Below are 21567 nucleotides of genomic sequence, written 5' to 3' on the forward strand. Positions count from 1 at the left end.
CCTGCACTTTTCTTGCTCAGCTGCTTTCTTAGCTCTTTTGGTGCCATCTGTACATACAGCACACCCTTCTCGAAGCTTGCAAAGGCATCCAGCTCACGGCACATAGTTTAAAGCAAGTTCTCATGGGTAACTTGATGAATTTTTAAAAAAGATCTTTTATTAAAAACAAAATAAACAACTCCTCTTCCTCTACCCCTCAGTGAAAGGGCCAAAGTCTTCGTGGGCAAGTGTGTGGGCTGGGACACCCCAGCTCTACCTGCGCGTAGAGCGACTTTACTGAGGTCTCCTGACACATGAAATACTGTAGGTCCAGCACTGAGATCTTTGACATCCCCATTATCTACTGTTACTCCTCCTGCAGCTTCTTATCAATTGTCCTTTATAGTAATTTCAGTCTCCTCAGACTTGCTTTTTACCTTGCCCGTTGCAGAGCTCTTCCAGCTGCTGCTGAAGCTGCAGCAGATCAAGGTTTTGAAATCGCACGGGCAAACGTAAGCAGGCATCTTGGCTATCGTACTTGGTAGCCAGTCAAAGAAATATAAATTATATTTAGTTGCTAGATTTTTAGTTGAGATGGACTTATATTTCAGTGTCTTTACTTGCAGGAGTATTATCACATCTATTAGTAGGGACACAATCGGGTCTAAGCTTCAGGGATAAATGAAACCCAGATTTTGAGGCAAATTCTGCTTAAGCTTGGCTTTTTTTTTTTTTCTAACCAGGAATATGTAGAAATTCAGCCAAATGGCTAAGGCTCTAAAACATGATCCATAGAGACTTTCTATTCTGGTTTTCTAACAGTACGTAAGACCTACTTTAGAGCAATTCCTAAGATGAAAGGAAGAACACGTGGGCTGTCCTCCTTGTCTCACAATCCCTGCTTTCAGCAGCTGTAACCTCCCTACATGCGGACAGGGAGGGAGAAGGGGGATTTTTGCATTTTATTGGCATGGCAAAAGGTATCTCTCCAACATCTGGCACGGTTGACCCTGGGACACAAAGGAAACCATTTCTTATTGTAAAAATAATGGTAGATAAGAGTTTTGACAAGAATAAATCTGGCAACCACAAGGCTCAACATGTGAGTAAATCCCCCAAGAGAGTTTTGGATTAGCTTTAAAATTGTTGCAAACTCAGCTAATTCCAGGTGCTGCTGGAAGTGTTTGGGCTGGCGCTCCTCTCTCAGCAGCTTAAAGCTTTTGGGACACTTAAATAAACCTGCCAGAGCAGTAAATAAATGAGCAACAATTCAAAAAAGCCCCCAGGCCCAGCATGTGCCTGGGTACGTCCCCTTCGGTAGCAGGGCTGGGGAAGAGGGGCTGCGGCAGAGAGACGGTCGGCGCATGGAAAGCATCGATTCGGAGAAGGATTTCCGGGATTTTGTGGTCTGGCTGCTGCCTGCTGGCCCAGGAGTGCCCCAGGCTCGCTGAGCACACAGGCACGGGTGGGGAGAGCGCGGCAGGGGAGGGAGGCTGAGGGCAGTTAGTAGTGATTTTTCCATGGAAAGCAAATAGCTAGTAATTCCTCTGAAGTACCATCATGATGTAATTGGCAATTTCAGCTGCTTCTTACTTCATTCAGGGCAACTCCCTAGCGCATCATGTTTTCTCAAAGGATAGCTTCTATCAGTTTTAACTACATTGTAAATTAATAGGTAAAATATATTTCTGCTGACCAGAAAGGCTGTATTTTCCAATTAATTCAAGCGTAATGAGATTCACATATAAAATCCGGGTTTGAAAATTAATATTTTCATTGCAATGACCCTCAGAGAACTATGACTGGGACTCCATCAGGCTGCACACCGCATAACTGTGCGGATCATAAGTTACTTGAGGCACAGGCTGCCGAGATACACAAGTCGCTGTAATAAGCAGCAAACGTACTGACGAGGGCAGTGCTGGAGGCAAAACTGCGCTCTGCCTGCAGGGAATATCCTGTTTGCAAATAGAAATCTTCAATTTTTGTTCTGGATGAACAGTACAATATAGTCAACCAACAGTCACAGTACTCGCTGGATATTCTAGAGCATACAGGTGAACTTGTGTGAGTGAAAACCATTCTTTGAGCAGGATCCTTGAGAATTTAGTAGTCATATGTCAGGCTTTCTTGAGATTTTTTGACACGCTCAGTGATGCTTTGGATTTGTTTACAATTCGTAACCTGGTTGAAACTTTCCTTTTTAAGAAGAGAAAACCACCCAACAAGAGTTCCCTTAAATAAGTTAAAGTACACTTCAGTAATTTAGGTTAACATGGAGTAAGGATGCTGTACTGGTCCTCAAGTCAAGCATTACAGAACTTGTCACGTCAGCAAGAAGAAATCCCAGCATCTTAAATGATGCAGCTGCAGTACAGGGCCCCAACGACCACGGCTTCATCCTGCAGTGCCACCGGGAGGAAAACAACAAAATGCCTCTATAAAACAAACATAGCAAGACATCAACAGGTTTTTACAAATCATATTGAAGTAACAACTTCCAAAACTCAGCTCAGCAGCAGTAGCTGGTCGAGGACTTTTTAAATCACCTCTTAATTCATCTCATAAAATTACTTTTTCTACTGGCCACCGTAGCTACCTCATATTCCTCAGTCTCTTTGACAAATTTATAAGTTGTCTTACGACCGATGTTTAAACTGGACACTGTGGAAACAGGATGTTGGGCAAAACAGATACTCAGCGTTGCAGGGACAAGTCTTACACGGTATCTACACTGACGCAGGAACACGGCTATAAAAAGGGCCCTTACACACACTGTACTGTAGTGTGAAAGCCAAAGAGCAACATACCCCATAATCACATCATGGATCCCCTTGCAGCACCCCACTTCGTCTATAGCCATTGCAATACTGCTCCATCTAGCGAATGTACATCTGGCAATAAAGGTCAAGCCTATGAGCGCTTTCTGGAAGCGCCCAGGGAAGTCAGGGCTCAGTGTAATAGCAGCGGTAGTAAATGAGAGTCCCTGGCCCCAAGCTATATCTCTAGTACGAAGCCAGGTGGAGAACGTGTCATGCTGGAAATGAAGCTATTACACAGAAGCAGCCTTTACTCTCTGCCAGATTACTCATCCCGGTGATCTGAGTTGAAGGGCTCCAGAGCTCGTGAGCTGGTCTGCAGCGAGGTGCAGGAGGTCTGAGACAGGAGTAAAGACTGGTCTCTGCTTTTCGATGGTGCCTCGATGTGCCCAGCATGACCCCTCCTGGATAGAACCTGGGATACAAGCTGAACTACCTTCCTACCCTCCCAGTCAGCTCAAACTAGCAATGCCCCAACGCACCCGTTCTCTGTAAAGCTTTCTCACGTTACAGCCCTGAGAACAAGGCTTCATTCTGGGAACATCATTTCACTACATTCTTTTTTTTTTTTTAATTGGCATACTTTGCACAGGGAAATATTTGTACTTTTATGTATCTTACACTGTTTTCTGTAGCATCCTGTTCTGTAACGAGAGCCAGCCCCTTCCAGCTTTCGAAAGAGCAGCGTCTATTAATCAAAGAGCAGCAATGGGAGAGGGCAGCATTAACATCGGATCTGGAAGTTATTTGTGATATAAAACTCATTCCAACCATCGCATCAGGATCATTCTTACTCTTAGGTGTATGTTGACCTTTCACACTCACAACATGCTAGTAGCACACCTTGGTTTCCATCTCCACCTGCTCTCAGGCACTCTACTTGCCAACTGGTTGTCATAGGGTGGCAAGCTTTTGTTTGGACATTCCTCCTGTGGGTCTTGGTATAATGTTTTTTGGATACTGGCTGTGTTTCTTGAACTGTGCTTTCTTTAACCGGCTTGCTTCCTCCTCTAACACGGAACAGATGTATTTGTGAAACAGCAGTGAAACGCTAAATATCAGCATAACGCTGAACTGAACATCGAGGGAAAGTCTTTCCTGCCTCGTTGCGTTTGTTTCCTGTTCTTTATGTATTTCCTTTTTAAGAATTACAACAAGTAATTCTTAAGCACCAGGCTTAAGTTTGGCACAGGTGCTGCAGGCAGCGCAGGCTCCCCTTTATTACTTCCACATGGGAAAAACTGTTTTGGATCCTGTTCTCACATTGCCGATAATCATTTTTTATGGCGCTTTTAAAGCAGCTACCTGCCGGCTATCAGAGACTAGAAGCTTTTGTAACAGAGAAAGGAACGGTGCCAATACCAGAGTTAACCTTCTAGCTCTGCATACCAAGGAAAGGTGATCTCCGAGTTCAGCAAGGAATAGGCACAACCGTTGTACAGGAACAAAGAGAGAAGGGAACCTTTACGTTGATAAAACCCATTGTGCATTAACCAGGATACAACGTTGGAAGGAGGGCAAACTCAACCTATAGTTAGTCACTTATATGATGCAGCAGAACAGTCCCTTCCCCACGTGATGGAAATAGTACACATGAGCATTGAGACGAAACAGAATAGTCTAACCACCCTTCTATAAAGTGGGACAGAAAAGAGGTGTTTTGTGTAGTACTGTTCAGAATGATAAGCAGAACTTCCACGATACCGCCGTTCCTCTGGAAGGAAAGGGAGGAGGTGAAAACGCATGAAGGATGAGATGGGCATGACAGAGCCCTGCCGGTAGTCAGGCAGGGGCTCTCCGGGCTGTGGAAGGGAGCTGACTGCAAAGCAGCAGCAGGGACCAGCCGGACCTGGAGGAGCTGAAGGGAAAACATGCAGGTGCCAAAACATCTCCCTGCAAAGCTGACAACACATTTTAAGATTGTAGGATAACTCAGGTAGGAAAAGACCACAGAAGTCATCTAGTCCATTTCAGGATTCCCGTTCAAAGGAGGGTCAACTACAAGGTCGGATTGGGTTACTCAAGCCTCTACACTCCTGCACACAGGCAAGTATCTTACGGAAGTGAGCCTCATCCTCAAACCTGACCATCTTACAATCATAGAATCATTAAGGTTGGAAAAGACCTCTAAGATCATCAAGTCCAATCGTCGACCCAACATCACCCTGCCCACTAAACCACGTCCCCAAGTGCCTCATCTACACGTCTTAAATACCTCCAGGGATGGTGACTCATCTTGAACAGCCCAAAGCTCCTGAGGGCAGTCAGAGCAGTTGGATGGAAAGCTCGGGCAGGTATTGAATAGAGAAGGTGCTGCCCGGCAGCAGGAAGTACGAAGCATTGCAGCTGTACACGGAAAACCCATCGCGAAGGTGTTCCCTTGATAAGATGCTCCAGCTGAAACAGATGTTGGAGTTCAGCAATCCAGGCAGCAGCGTAATACTAAAGTGTAAAATCAAAAGGGTTTGTCCTCTCTTCAGTCACGTTAGAATGTCTCTACTACTACTGATTGATAGACCAGCATGGGACATCCGCGTTCCTCATACTAGCATTTTCTTTCCTTACGCTCATCTTAGAGATGCTACCTCTACAGTACACAATTATATGTTTAGAAGTCAAAATACTAGGGGGTCCAGCTGGATGTATGTAATAAACCTTTGTTTAATTGCAAAAGCCATAGGACCAGCCAACATTTTTGGTTCATTTATATGCTGCAATAGCTTTCTCACTCTCTCCTGGGCCCAGACATCTAGCCCACAAATATATTTAGCTAATAGGACACAGCAAATATGTCCTTCTTCCAACCACGCTTTCATTTTTTTCATGCTGTTAAACATTTGTAACAGTTTCCTCATTTTACAGTGATATCAGGAGTAAAATTCCCAGATGCTACACCTAAGAGTAACTCACGCTCCCTCCACTTCTTTAAGGCTCATGCGGACGGAGCGTTCAGGGTGGCAGCTTGCCACCAGTACATACAGATCTTTTAAAAAGCGTTGCTGAAAATATACATGAAATCCACGACTCGGACTCCCCGAAAAAACAGTCGGCAATACTGAAACTCCTTGCTGCAGGACTGATCAGTATGGCAAAGACCAGAGCAAACCAGCGAGCCACCACACATCTATAAGGTATCGGTTTTCAGCCAGCATCACTGAAAGCTTCTTGAACAAGAAGTGCTGGCCGAAGCGTGGACTGGCATAACTGCATTTACAGTGGGATTTTTCTGCAATTACAATAGGATTATATAAAAAAATAAAGGGTCTGTGAACCTAACTCAATCTCCTGGATAAAGTATTAGCAGTTGTACAGCGACTAATAAGACCCAAACGCTACTTTTGTAATGATGGTTTTAAAGCAAGAAGATACAGCTGCTACATGAGACTTCTGCAGCTGGGATTGGTGTGAATTTGTGGACATTCAGATCTACGTTTGGCAGGACAACTTCTGCATTTAGACATCAAGAAGCTCACCTAAAATGAAAACACGGCCAGTGCGTTTTGAGAAATATTCGCTTGAATGAGTCTGAACAAAATGCATGAAATGCAGCTTTGGAAGGGGACAAAGAGAAAGCTCAAAGCCCAACCTAGCTGACAGGGAAATACTTTAAAAGCAGGATGCTGTTGATTAGACTGACAAATGACGTTCTAATCTGGGTAAACAGACACCGCCTGTTCTCTGTCAAGGTTACACCGCTTTTTAGCAAATAGGAACAAAGATTTCATTGTTCACGTTGAAGCACTGCCAGCTCCTGAACAGGAGACTTTGCTTTTCTAAACGGTGTTTGAAAATTGGTTTTAGATATGATTACCCTACCTGTCCTTCAAACACTAATCACGTTTCAGCTACAATTTCAACAGAATCCACAGCAGAATACGTGAAACCTGCTGTTTTCAATGGTACGTGTTCAAACTGCTGGTGCTGGTGAGGCACTCTTCCATGCTGGGAGAATTTCAGACCCTCAGGTGTGACTTTCATACGATTTGTGCTTAATCCCTGCAGGGTGTTCACCTGGGCTATAGATCTAGGAAGGGTATGGACTCCAGTTTACAGCCACCTCCTCCACTTGTGATAGAGAACAGACATTTAACTATGTTGTCATACTCCCAAATTTAGGAGAACTAGGAGTTTGGAGACAAAATTAATTTAAAAAACATCAATTACAGAGACATCTATTTGTTTTGATTTCTAGCAAGTACTCAGGATTTGGCCCTAAGTGAACATTTGTCTTAAATGTTATGCTCTCCATCTCCAGGGGCAGGGAGCAGGAAGACAACACTTAACAGCACAACATTCGGGTGATTCCTAGTTAAGAGTTCATGTGGGACAGTGAAAGGAAAAAAAATCATAGTCCAAGGTTTTAAAGGTACAGGGTACTAACACACATTAATTTTGAAGTCTTTCTGATAGGTTCTTAGACAGAGGAGGAAGAGTCAAGACCTTGACTACCTGAGACCATGCAGGATCCAGAGCTGCTGGGGAACAATAAAAACTCAGGGTGGAACCAGGAAGCAGCAGCAGCAGGAGGCTGATCCTGTTCTTCAGGTGACTGAAGTTATGACAAAGCTCCTTTCCTTGCAGTGGATTAGGATTTTATCCTAGGAGGGGAAGGAAAATCAGAGGGCGCAAGGAGTTGCAGGAAGCCAGGTTAGAAATTCAAAGAAACAAACCAAGACTTCAAGGTGCCGAAGCGATGGGTTGACACGCGCCATAGTTTGGTTTTGTACTGCTGCAAACTTACGTACCTCCTTAAGCAAAGGTTTAGAGTTTAAATGGAAGGAAATAAGCAAGCTGCTCACATCAACTTTCTCTTTAACAAACATTCCTGTGAAACTCCCATCTCCATTCAGATCTGAATTTGAAACTCCATTGCCACTCAGCTTTGCAAGAGACTGTTCACCTCTTTGTGCAACAGTGAAGAATAAGATCGAGACTGTAGCAACACTTAGCGGACAGTTGGAAAATCCATGTTCCTTTTAGAAGAACGTTGCTACAAAGAATTCCCTCTTCTCTAAGGAAAACATTTTTCATGCTGCTTCAGCACAACTGGCTGCTAGAGTTTGGAGCCAGTCCACCCATCCATCCTACCAGACCGGGAAGTATCTTAAGCATCAAACGATAAAACATGGTTCCAACTCTCGCTTCAGTAGTGCCTCGTTTAGCCTGATTTTAAAGCATGCTGTAAGTTAGTAACTTCACTGAAGGCAGCGTGCCATTTCACATACAGACCTGAAGGGAGCCGCAGCCACTTGGGAGTGTGACAGTGACGGCGATCCCTCTGGTATCACGTACTCCTCAAAAAGCACTTTGCAGAGCAGAAGGTGAAACTATTGACAGGAAAAGGAAAGAAAAAAGGAGGGAGGGGGAGGATGGGGATCTGTTTAAAAGGCAAATCACGCCTCCCAAGAAGGTAACACCTTGAATATGCAAAAGAATTGACACCTTCTCATCCCAGGAGCTGTCCCACGCATCAGAGAAGCCCCACGTAGAACTGGGACACCGGGGTATGAAGCCTCCAGTGCAGACTCCAGCACCCGAGGCTTCAACCTACCCTAAATAAAACAAAGCTTACAGAAAGGCATTTTTGGGGGAGGAAGGAAAGAAGGGACTGTATTTCATGGCTTGTAGTTTCACCACCGTAAGAGGAGTGTTACACACAATGGAACAGGGGGCTGAGGGAGTCTGGAAAGAAGAGTTAAAATGAAAACGTGTGGGTCACAGCTCAAAACCACATCAGATCCGAATTCCAGTGCTAACAAAAGTGTCCCTGCCACATTTTGTTGACTAACCAGTGTTAAGGGCACCTCTACAATTTATTTTTATTGGCATTTCAAGCCGTCTTGCAGGAATGTATATTAGAAAGCTGAAAAAATTGAGAGCTCAGGCTACATTTCTGAATTAAAGAGCCACTTTTCCAAATACTTTGCCAAATACCACCCTAACACCTAGAAGCGTGATCCCATGATCCGGCTGTTTTCCCATCTATGTTAAATGACTTTACATGTGGAACAGTGAAAACGTTCACTGCAGGCCTCTCATTTTCTCACTTATTCCTCATAGTAGTTGTCAGAAGAAGCCCCTCACTGCCAAGTTTCTGGAACCCACAGAAGGGCCTCATTAAGGTGAAACATTGTCAAAAAGGAGGAAAGACCGCTAAACATTTTGGAGGGAGAGCTGGAACCAGCAATACACAGGCTTATCTTCCCCACAGCTTAGAACAACCTTCGCAGTCCCAGGGTGCAGGATACTTGAATTTCCTTTTAGTTCACACTAGTGCAGAGAGAACCCCAGGAAAATTCCCTCGAGCCAGTGAAGCTTCCTGTAAGCGAGCAGGTTAGGAGAGCTTACCTTCATTGAATGACATTTCGCTTGTGTCTACAACTTCTGGTCATCAAACACGCAGGGTCTGTTACGTATTCGAAGAGCAAGCAAAGCGAAACCACACTTGCAAAACAGGTTCCCTCCAGCGTGGCAGCTGTAGTTTTTGTTCTGCTCCAGTACTCGCATCGCCCCGCAATTTGCTGGATCTAGTTTGATCCTGACAATTGGAAGTCACAGTAGCATCACATCGGAGCATAACCCATACCTGAAACTTCCCAGAGGAGCTTCTATCATCTGTTCAATTGGCTGGTGTTGCTTAGCTAAAACACTCTCGCTTTTGAGCAGTTAAATTGTTGTCACGCACTTCCTGCACTTTGCAGGCGTGCTTGCACCCCAGTCAAAAGCAATGAAATGGTTAATTAATCCAGGTTAATAGTACTAGCAGAGTCTGCTACAGTACTGAAGGTAAGGAAACACAGCTGTACCGTGCTGGTGCCTACCATGTCCAACAACCAACATTTCGCACGGGAAGACACTTCCCATCCGCATAAGTGGAATATTCTTTACTGCTGAATATTATTCTGCACGAATAGCAGAAAGCTAGGTTAGAAAGCACATTTAAATCTTAACTGGTTTTGGTTTTTTTTCGGAAGTAAGAGAGTCACCGAAAGAATAAATCCTTTTAAAAAAAAGGTGGTTAATTTTGAACAGTTTTGCTTTATCTTTGCGGTATCAGCTACAGCCAGTGCACCCAGGGCTCTGTAACAAGGTGGCGACGCTGAAAAATCAGGACAATGCAGAAACAACAGCCTGCTTATGTGAATCTAGCACTAGCGCTTATGATTAATGTTACACTTAAAAAAATACCACCTTTGTTTTCAAGGTAGCTTGCTATTTGTTAATAGCATAAATATAATAACGGAAAACATAGCGAGGTGAGAAGCTTTTTGACTTTCCTGTACCCACGCAAGAAAAAAAAGTAAGAATGTTTTTATTAGACTGAATTGTGCTGCTATGCTACACTACTAGCATACAAGAGGGGTAAATGAAGACAGACGTGCACTGTGTATGAGATCACTTACTTTATTTATTCAATTCTCAACTTAATTTTGATGCTAAAAATTGGTCAATATGACTTCAAAGAAGGTACTTAAGAAACAAATCCTTATGGTGATCAGTCCAGACAAGTCACCAACTTATTATACCTGCCATTAGGGACACGACTACCTATAATTGCAAAGTGAAACATTCACAGGTTTTAAGTGGAGCATACTGTCCAGCAGCAATATTCAATTCTTTTAGAGCATTAATAACATTTGTGGAATATTTTAAATACAATATGGTAAAACAAAGCAAATCACACTTTTGGAGTTCCACAGAAGTTTTTCTTGACAGAAAAAGGACAAAATTGCCTTTCCAAGTGGTCCTGTGTTGAGGGATCCATTTTCACCTCTGCGTGCACTATCAACATCAGTAGCAGGTACATCAGAGAAATAACCTGCACTTTTCTGTCGTACAAAGATAAAACACCCTGCTCAGATAGCAAACTGTTTATAAGAGGTCTATCAGCTACTCACTAAAATTTATACTTCTGGAAGTGCAACAGAACAACAAATGGCAACATGTGAAGAAAAAGCGATTTTTAATGTATACTCCCACCAAAGCAAAACAAAGAAAGTGTCCTTAAAGGTAAAAGGTACTGGGGAAAAAGCTTCCGCAAAATGAGAGATGGTGCTAACATCACCAGTATTTAACCTCTTCAGTAAGACCAATATAGACTGCAAAAATTAATTGGAAATTAAAGAAGATTAAAATTGGTCTTTTTTCTGCAAACAAAGATTAATACTAGCTCTGATTAAGAACAGTGATCGGAAGGTAGATTCTTGGCAGTCTCATTCCTTCTGAACTAAAAAACACTTAACGCAAGGTTAAAATGTTACTCTGTTACACTAAGTGACATTCCCACATCCAAGTGCAAACAACTGCCGCCTAGAAATTTCAAGAAAACTAGTTCAAAATTTTTAGACGGGTCATTTAAATCGCTACGGTGCCAATGGAAGCTTTTATGTTTCATAAAATTAAGAAACCTCTTTTAGAAACAAAATAAAACAAAAATCACAGAGCAATAATCGGTATAGCCTAAGAGAGCCTATGTTGCTGTGCTTCTGCAAGGTCTATCCACCCGAAATACAGTAGCCTCCTTCGGCTGCAGAAATACTCAAACTCAATAAATACCTCCTCAAAGCACAAAGACCTGAGAGTGAAATAACAAACTACTAATGGTAGTGTAATGTGGTACCTGAAAATGATACTAACTGTTCACATTCCAACCTTGTCTACTGAAGCTTTTGAAGGGAGTGAGATACAAACCAATTATTTCAGAGGTATCAGCTCATTGTTATGGCAATACAATTCTACAGAGAACAACAGTCCTCTGTTATAATCACAGAATGTAAAAAACGATACTTTTCTAGCCTGTCTGGAAGGAAAAAAAAATACTTTGCAGTGCTGTTAGAAAGGCAAAAGAAATAGATTCAAAGGCCTAAGAGCAAGGACACTTTAAAACAAAGCAAGAACGATGCTTGAAGAAAAGGCTACTCTTATTTCTCCAGATAGGCCACCTATATATCACAAGGTAGTACGTTCTTAGCCTTATTCCCCCCAAGAAATGGAACTTGTTCCTTTATTTCTCCATTCCCTCTGAGGTCCTGCATGTTTTGTGGAAAGGGACATTCCTGCCCCACTCTGCTAAACCCCCAAGCCACAGCTGGGCAGCAGACAAGAATTAGAACTGCTGCTGAGAAAAGGCTTCACCCTGAGCTCAGCAGTGGCTGGTTTGACTTGCCACCTCAGCAACCAACCCATGTGGAGCTCAAACATCTCACTGCCTGCTTCCTCTTCTCCACCTCAGACTTATGCATGATGAAATTGAAAGCCCAAAGACAGGTAGTCAGGATAGTAAGGAAGGTGAAGAGGAAATGATGTTACTTCACAGGGCAGCACAGGGCAAACAGGACACAAATCTGCAGAAAATACGCAAGATTAGTTCTGCCTGTTGTGGAAGAAAATCTTTAAATCCCCACGGATGAACTGAGGAAGAAAGCAGTTTCAATGGAACCGTACAGTAGTTCAGTAGATCTTCTACATGCGCTGAATTTACAAAAAGATTAAGTTGGGATCTTGATTTCATTTTATAACTTCCTTAAGTATCCCAGAAAATTTTAATTGCATGTTTGAACAATGCCACTGGAGTTATCAATACCACACAGATTTCACAATATTATTGGTTTGTGTTGCACATGGGATAAACATTTAGCTCACAGAAGGAAGCACCTCTCAGCATGGTACCACCCATTCTCCTCAGACAAGCATCCCTCTGACTACAGCAAACTGGAGACTTCTTCCCTTTTTAAACAAATAACAGTTATAATTTTCTACTTAAGTCAATTAACATAAAATAAAGCTCACATCCCTTTCAGTACTTCAGAGTACTTCAGTCGTGCTCATAAAAGACCAACAGATTTAACCCTGCAGGAACTATTCATTTAACTAATACTTGATATATGAACCCAGCCTATATTCAGGCAGAGAAGATGTATCTAACACTTCAACTCCATGAGATATTTCAGTAATTGCCATCACGCTGCAGAGCAATGGTCAGAAAGGAAGTCATGACCCTCTACTGTTGGACAACAGATAGAACCCCAATCTGTACAAGAACTCTCTTTGGAAAAAAATTCCAGTACTTTATGGTAACATCCTCTTCCAGGAACATCCTGAAGGACAGCGGTAGTAAATAAGGCTGTCTGCTACCAGTATGTGCCCTTTCCAAAACAATGACTGGAGGTAATTAGGTTATGTCCAAATTCATCAATATGATGAAGGTGAAAAGTGATAAAAAGATGAAGAAACCTTTGTTCAAGTGTGGAATAAAGACACACTACAGGTCAAGCTCAACCCCATCCCCCACACTGCTATTCACTCAATTTGAAAAAGAGAAAACCAGAAAGTTTTACGTTAACTATATAAAACATAGGCTTGGCCTCTGAAAATTTTTCAGTAATTCAAACACCTATTTTGTCCCACACCAAGGAAGTGTTTTCAGTTAGGAGGCTGAGATACTCATAAGGTAGTGAAGAAAGTTAATGCACTTTGAAAGATTCCTGCATTCAGGCTAGCTTACCCAAATAACTATATACTTCATCTTCAAAAAGAGTGAAATAAGGATCATTTAACACTTTGTTCCGAAAAAGGTAATAAGAAGCAGATACAGAAGAAATTTTAAAAATGGAGGGGAAAAAAAAGGTTCAGAAAAGTGAAATTAAGTACTTTAACCAAATAAACTAGATGTGTAACAAATCGGCTTTGCTGCAGTTTTAAAATAGGACTTGTTTGTATCTGTAAAATTCTAATGAATCCCACAATCTGAAAGTACAGTGACGTGAAAATTAAATGGAAACAAACTAATTATAATACTGGCTGAAACCAAGTTGTTATAACGCCACTGTAACTTTGCTAAGATACTATTCTTTCTGGTTTACGTGGAAGGTGTGATGGAAGAGAGACTTTATTTCAAAAAGCTTCTACCTTATCTTATACTGAGAAATCCTGAGATGAATTTTTATATCCATTCAACCAATAGGATAAGTTAATTAAAAATAAAAGCCACAGGCAAATATATAAGCAGCTTGCATCACCTCAGCAATTTAAACAACAGTAACTATTTCTGGGTTTCTCCCTAAAACAGTAGTGATCCAACTTCGCATTGTTTTGTACAATAGAGACTTAGAATTTTTTAAAATATTTCACAGCAGTGAATTCCATTTCTGAAACAATTCAGATTAATCTTTTGGGCGGATCTCTGCCTATTCGTAATAACCAGCCTGTTGTTACGGCAAAGCAGATTTGAGACTCTTATTTTCACACCTCTCCCTTCCTTTTAGGGCAAGGTACACACAGTAACTTCAAGATACAGAGAATGCTAGAATAAGCCATCATGAAGTATTTGACTGTGCAGCATCCAATCTCTAAAATTAGAACTGACCTAACAGAACATCTGGAAGGAAATAGAGGAGAACAGAAGAAGGAACAGAAATACTCTAACAAGACATCTTTGAACCCGTCCACTGTTTTTTATACAAACTCTTCCAGATATTAGCGTACCAGAACAACCTCCTATTGCACAGCTTTAGGGCCCCAAATCTTCGTGAGCAGGGCTGCAAGGTCACACTATCCCAAACAGTCAGAGCCAGCACCGGACTGTTGTACACAGACAGCAACAGGAAGTACTGCCAACGTGGTTTTTGAAATAAGAATCGCCATGAGTAATTTCAGTCCACAAGCTTCATGCAGGAGTTTGAGGAGACTCTTATTCATTGTACTGGCTTCTTTTCGCTTTCTTCAAAGTTCACTTAATTCTCAGAAATTTTTTGCTTTAGCTTTTGATTATCCTCCTCTGCTTCATTTTTGCTCTGCTCTTCTGGATTCTTTGCCGAATCAGGATTGTACCGATACAAATACCCATACGGACGGAGATGATAAATCAAATATTCCAAATGATACATAGTCACGGAATCAACATAGTGGAATGAAACTGCTAGATCGGAGCAGCATCCGGGACCCTAAAATACAAAACAAGGCAAAATAATGAGCAAGAATTGCAAAGCATGCCCTGGATTAAAGATCCAGGAAGAATTCAAACACGTACTTGACTTCGTGTTGAGAAATTCACAATCATCAGTCCTTCATATACTTCAAAACTTAATGTTAGCCAAGCAAAACGTATCAGACATCTGCCAAAGCATCTTTCCAAAATAAAGTTGGAGAAAGTCTTTTGCTTCTGTAATCAAGCCAGTGAAAAAACTAGCTGCCCTCATTAATGTCAGAGGTTTTTTGCTTTTCTGTACTTCTTTTTTTTATGCTGGTGTTTAAACAAAACCAAGAAGCAGCAAGCAGGTCTAAATGCATTGCATTTATATATGAAACAATACATGCTTGTTATTCATGACAGCATCCATCCAGACTATATACGCCAAACATGTGCACACACGCACCTGTGTGTGTGTTCACACATTATACAGTTTGGCAAAATTGTCAGTATCTAACTTCCTACATATAGAAAGCTGTAACAAATAATTTTGGAACCATTAACTTTTTTTTTTTATGTTTATTAATTTCATTGACATTATTAAGCATTTTTAAGAGCTAAAGGATCATTGTTAACACATTTGTTACAACTTGTTTTTCCTAGCTCAAATTTGGCTTTGAGAGCACTTTTCTGGAAGATAATTTGGGGGGGCTCATCAGGTTTGATTGCAGAGCTGCTATTATTCCATCTCTAACTGGGACTAAGATTCAACATTTAAAGACATTGAAGAGAACAATTATTACATTGAACGAATACGAGAAATATTTTTTCAATACTTACTAAGTTTGACCAATATAACTTGGTTTTGACACCAGATGAAGCAGTCTCTATCCAAACACAAATATGATAGGACAGGATCAAATATGCGATTTCCATTATTGATCCTCACCACCACTGTGTCAGTTACAGATGTAACTGTCCACAGCTCAGCCCCCCGTGAACTGCAACCATAGCTAAAGCTGCTGCATCCTGACACACTAAATACAGTATCATAGCTGTTTTAAGCTACAGAAATGCTCTAGCTGCTTAATAAAAGTATAAAAATAGATGCTTTACAATGAAAAGAGTCTACTGAAGAACTAGACTTTTTTTTTTCCAGCTTTACTGTGTAAAAAATCCCACATCCCATCCTTGATTTTGGCCACTTATGCTGATCTCAAAGCTTGCTGAAAAATAATACCTTTAAAAGTGAGATTATAATCCTAAAAAAGAAGCCACATCACAGATTACATGATCATCGAAGTTTACAATGCAGAATACCTTCAGATCGCTTTAATTTCAAGTAGCGCCCTGCTCCACCCCCTTTTTTTTTTTTTCTCTTTTTTTTTTTTTTTAACCCAGATTTCAGATGTGGAATACGAAGGATAATCTGAAGTTCTTGCAGTAAGAATGTTTCAGCTTGTAAATGCTATTTTTGTTGCTACAACAAAAGAATTTAAAAAAAAAAAAATTAGCTTTGCCAGCTCTCACACTTGCCTCTACTTCTACAGAAGGTAGACAAGTTCAATACAACTACATAAGGAAATCGAATCATATTTCCTTGTTTGGGTCTTGCTTTTATTTCACTCCTAGGCAACGTTCATTCTTCTGTAGTCTTTTCAATGGAACTCACATGTAACCTTCAATAAAAAAAGTGAGGGCAGGGCAGCTACCAGCGTTCAAGCCAGATAACACTGCACACAGCTATCAGTGATAAGAGAAATATATTGCAGCACTTCATCTGGAAGGAAAAAGACTAGCAGGCAGTACAGTCACGCATACCATTACCCACCAGCCCCTCCAGTAACTTGGGAATCTCCTAGCCAATGTTAACCAAATACAATCAAGAGCAAGCCTCAAAATTACTTCTATTTCTACAAGTTTTATGCATAGTTTGCTCTTGAGTAGAAGATAAAGGTGTCTCAGTGCCACCTCCCCTTTCAGTAGGTTTCAGTGTAACTAAGCAATACTGCTTGACCCGGCTCTGTAACAGTCAGCACACACAGCTTGGAATGAACCACGCTGGTCTTGCTTCTCACTGCACGCTGGTAGTTGGGTGGCTGGAGGAGAAGCTAGGGACCCTGTGTGTGAGATATGAGGGAACAAAACAGAACAATAACTTTGCAAGGAAGGTAGTAGTGGTGACACCAGACAAACATGTCAAAAAGGTTTCATCATTTTTTGCTGTCCACAGAACATAGCAAAACTGCAATAATAATTTAAGATTCGCTAGCTCTTCTGGAATGTTTAGTTCTTAGCATCAACTTCTAGTTGACGACTAGTGTACTTAACACATCTACACACAGGTGTTTCCCAGGATATCACAACAAAATTTTCTTTTCTAAAATACACTGAGCTGCTACTAAACTGCTAATTCACACATCATACACATTCATACACATCATAAGATATAATTCATAAAATGGCTATCAGGTTCCTAAGGACTTACCTCTACAGCAGGATAATAATTATAATTCCAGTACCAGAATGTTTTTGGTAGGTATCCTATGATTAAGTGATGTTCTGGAATGAAGGGATGAAAGGTTTCTCTACCGCTTGTATCCCTAGAATCTCCTGCTTCCACATTAATGATCTCCATGCATTTTCCTAGCGCTAGGTCTTCAATTGAGGAACTGTGAGAGCATTTGTTCGTTTTAAATGCAGCAACAAATCTCTTCAGAGCTTCTTTGCTCAGAACATATCCTGCTCCTCCACTCATGTAGCCCTGTTTCACATAAGGCTTAAACCTTCTTCCAAAGTATATTGGTTGCTCAGGACTGTATTTTGAAAGAAGCCATCTCAAATTGTCCAATATAACATATGTATCATCATCTGCTTTCATAAACCAATCGGCATCATCAAAATAATGGTCATATACATATTGAAAAGCTTTAATAGTCTTCCAGTACAGTTGGTCCCTGCCTTCTTTGGTTTCTAGGCCCACAGTTGGGAAGTCTTTATTTTCCTCAGAGCTCATAAAAAGTATTTTATTACAACGTTGGGCCCAAGTGGCCTTAACATGCTTGGCTTTCTTTTCTAGATTTTGAGGTCCAGTCATGACCCAACACAGTATTTTCACCTTCTGATACAGTCCCTCTGCAATATTTTTATTCTCATCTAAAAAAAGAGGAAAGTTCCAAAACAATATTAGACTTGATTGCAAAACAAACGTTAAGAGCAACCTCCCCCAGACATTCTGTTTCTAGATCAGAGAAGACATACAGAGAGAGAAGAGGCATTTGCTTCCAAATGTACCAGTTAATGAAATTGATGTTAGATTTAGGGAGAAAACAAACAAGACTCCCCAAACCAAGAAACTAAAATTCTTAAAGCTACTTCAACTTCACAGGATAAAGGCAAGCATAAGAGCCATATCAAAATGGGTATCTGCTCAGGGAAGCGTGGCTTTAAAAAAACCTTGGTTTGTGCATAAAAACTGTCCAGGGGCAACTTCTTTATGTTATTGGAGGACTAACGAAAGTTAAAAAGCTGAATATTTTTGCCATTCACAATGAACACAACTTAATGATTACAACACAGAAAGGTCAAAAAGCTAATAAGCTCTGTTATATATATTCATGTTAACTAACAAAACCTAATAAATATTTCTAAAATAGCAACATATTTTTGAAGGAAAAGCAGATGGTAAGCCAGAAAGAAAGAATTTATCACCAAATCAAGTTAAATCTTATTTGTAAAAAAATCAGATTAAATAAGTTAGGATACTATGAAACTAGTATTATTGTTGTGCTAAAATGTTGTTATTTGCAGACAATCCAACAGAATAAATAGACACAGTTATTTGAGGTGTGTAATATAATGTTTTCCAAGCTGCCAAAGCATTCATTTCCCTCAAAAAAACATTTTCACTTGATACATACAGAATGATTTTAACTCATGTAAAAGAATATTCTATGGAGAGTGAGATCTGCATAACTGGTCCTAAAATATTCCTGCTTACACTTTAGGCAATGACAGATCAGATTTCTTTGTAACAATTTTCTACAATTACATGTGAAACACTCACAAACTTGTCTTGCAAAGTTTGCAGTTCAAATACGTTTAAATAGCAAATTACTTATTAACATCTTCAGCAAATGCATTACAGTGCATTTTTTCCTTATCCAAACTGTCCCAGCTCGGACACTATCTGTATTTAGGATTTAGAACGAACTCATTTAATGAGATGCCTGAGTATTTAAAAATTTAAAAGTATGCCTGAAATATTAGAAGGGTCTACCTTCTTTGGGAAAAGGAAAAAAAAAAAAATCAGAGTGCAACAGAATTTCTGGTTTTGATTGCGAACAGCAATTTGTGTTTGGACTGCTGCATAATCAGCTTCTCAAACAATGCCCACAGTGACCCCCTCTGCCCCTCCACCCCACCCCAATTCCAAGTTTTACTAATCCCGTCAAAAAGCGAATTACTTTTTTTTTTCAGCTTTATCTGAGAGGCTAGATAAAAAGTTAGCAGTGGTCCAGAATTAGCTTCTTAAAGCTAAAAAGCAATTCAGTCACATCTACAATGCTAGCAAATATATCTGCTTAGCAAAACCACCATTTGATGTCAATAGTTCATTTGAGAAGTTCCTGCTCCAAGCAAGTCTGGATACAGAAGCTGGACAAACAATTGGGCTCTAAGGAAAAAAGTCACTACTGTAATAAAAATGTAAACAAAGAAAATCACCATTCAGGAGACCTCAGGAGAACGAAGTTATTTAGATGTAACCTGAACAAGGTTAAAGTGAAAGAGAAGGATTCATACAAATTCTTGGCAGTGAAGAAAGCAACATTTTGCAGTGCGTGAAAAGGGGGCATATTATACAATTAGTCAGGCGTAACAAAATACCTTTATGCTGTCCAGAGTCTGCATTGAAATTCATTTGTCCTTGCAGCTGATTGTTATCGGTGTCTGCCGAGTGTTGACCATGTGGATCATTGTGAAGGATATGAGGCTGGATCTTAATCTGTTCTTCTAGTATAATGCTAAACAGAAGATAGCATACAAAAAATCCTATTGCTGATCCAAAAGTGAAGGTTAGAAGGTTCATCAAAGACTTGGAAGAGGCCATCTCCTGAAGGTAATACACTGTCAAAAACAAATGAAAAATATATTAAGCTTAAAGCCACTTAACACAGAAATCAAATCTAAAACTATAGGAAGAAATCAAGGACTAAATCTCTGGAAGTAGAGATCTCAGTTCCAGCTCAGATTCAGCTCCCCTGGACTTGCATGGAAGTTTAAGTACAACAGCAATGCAAATATTCATATAATACTGTACAACCGTTGATAAATTTACTGCAAAAGACCTACCATATATTCTTTAGCTTAAAATTATAAAGGACAGTCATAAATCACAATAGTGACTACACATACAAAAAACATTCATTATATTTATACAATATTTATACAAGAACGTATACATTTAAAGTGCAATATCTTCATTATAAAATTGTAATATATGTTCACTTCTTTATTCTCTTCATCCCAAGAAATCTGTGCTTTAAAATGTAATACCTAAGTCTTTTACGAAGCTAAAAGATGATGATCAAAGGCAATCTACAAGTCAAGATACAATACGGTCATGAGATGTACTTAAACTCCAGGAGTAAGTATACTACAGGAATTCTTTAACAGATGTCAAAGCAGATTTTGAAGGGTTATAAAAGTAAATCTACTCTCAAAGTAGGGCAGTTTTTCTTCCACTTTTAGGAAGTACTGAGGGTAGACTTTCAGAAGAAAGAGTAAGACAATATCTGAATTTTCATAGAGAAACACCCATTTTTAAAAGGCGTTTGGAGGAATAGGAGAAGAAAACACATCAGCCTCAGGGCCTCTTCTACACACCAAAAACCTTGTATTCCAGTAATAAAAAAACCCTTCACTTCAGCCACACCCTTGCTCCTCAAAAACTAAAGGACTTGGCTGACCATTTTTACAAAATTAAACAAAACCAGCATCTACGCCTGCATAAAGTGAGCTTTATATGTCCGAAACAAGTGTGAATTTTTATATATTCAACACTTCCAAACCAATTCCAGGTTGTTGAGGCCTGAGGCCTTTTCATCTTTGCAAAGGGTTGAGACATTTTCTAATAATTCGTGACTAAACTACAAAAACATTGACTGTTAAATACATACTGAATTGAAGCCAGTGCCTTACAAACAAGTTGATGATGTTCCCTCCATTAGGATCACTCTTAATGTCAACGGGCAGAACCCAGTTTAGTTAGTCAGGGAGCCAAAAAAAGAAAGTTATGGAATGTACAGAGCATCGATGAAAACCATTGATCGCAAAAGAGCTGCAGCCACCAGAACAACTCATTTAGCCTGCACCCACTTCTCTCATTGGCTGTGCAGCGTCTACTGGAACAAGACTGTCCCCAAGCAAGCTGCATGAATCACTTTGCAGCAACACGCGCTACAAATACCAGCTTTCTGTCTGTCAGAGTGCTCTCCTGAAGGGAAAGCAGAGAGGACAGAAAGCAAGTGTGCAAATTGTTAGGCTGGCACTTTCAGAAATTATCAGATTTACTGCACACATGCAGATCTAGATCATTTGAGAGCGAAGAAGCTCTAACATGCGATATGTTTTTCTTTCCACACTGCTAGAAAAAGGAAAGACAATTGGAAATGCAACTTGAAGCACAAAATAAAAATCAAGAAACTTAAAGGTTGTATCAAATTCACATAATTATAACTGTGGTTGATAAGGAGCTGTAGCTCTTTAATATGAAAAAGCACATTATACAATTTTTTAATCATATGTTGTCTTCCCTCAGTTCAGTACTACATCTTGGTGGAGACTAAAGATTGCCTTTAG

General features: G+C 40.3%; 1 protein-coding gene across 1 annotated transcript; it reads right to left on the minus strand.

Moving 5' to 3' along the window:
- Nucleotides 1-10204: 10204 nt before the first annotated feature.
- Nucleotides 10205-19827, minus strand: C1GALT1 (core 1 synthase, glycoprotein-N-acetylgalactosamine 3-beta-galactosyltransferase 1). Its single transcript, XM_009330490.1, has 3 exons — nucleotides 19594-19827; nucleotides 17195-17862; nucleotides 10205-14740 (listed from the first exon to the last, which is right to left on the minus strand). Exons 1-3 carry the CDS (start codon nucleotides 19814-19816, stop codon nucleotides 14531-14533), a joined length of 1101 nt encoding a protein of 366 aa, XP_009328765.1. The 5' UTR covers nucleotides 19817-19827; the 3' UTR covers nucleotides 10205-14530.
- Nucleotides 19828-21567: the final 1740 nt, after the last annotated feature.

Source organism: Pygoscelis adeliae, unplaced genomic scaffold (genome assembly GCF_000699105.1).
Source record: "Pygoscelis adeliae isolate BGI_AS28 unplaced genomic scaffold, ASM69910v1 Scaffold27, whole genome shotgun sequence".
Taxonomy (NCBI): Eukaryota; Metazoa; Chordata; class Aves; order Sphenisciformes; family Spheniscidae; genus Pygoscelis; species Pygoscelis adeliae.

Coding starts and splice junctions, on each gene's coding strand:
- C1GALT1 (XM_009330490.1), bottom strand. CDS start 19,816: ATGGCCTCTTCCAAGTCTTTGATGAACCTTCTAACCTTCACTTTTGGA. Junction 17,863..19,593: donor AGACTCTGGACAGCATAAAG/GTATTTTGTTAC, acceptor CTCTTTTTTTAG/ATGAGAATAAAAATATTGCA. Junction 14,741..17,194: donor ATTATTATCCTGCTGTAGAG/GTAAGTCCTTAG, acceptor TTTGTATTTTAG/GGTCCCGGATGCTGCTCCGA.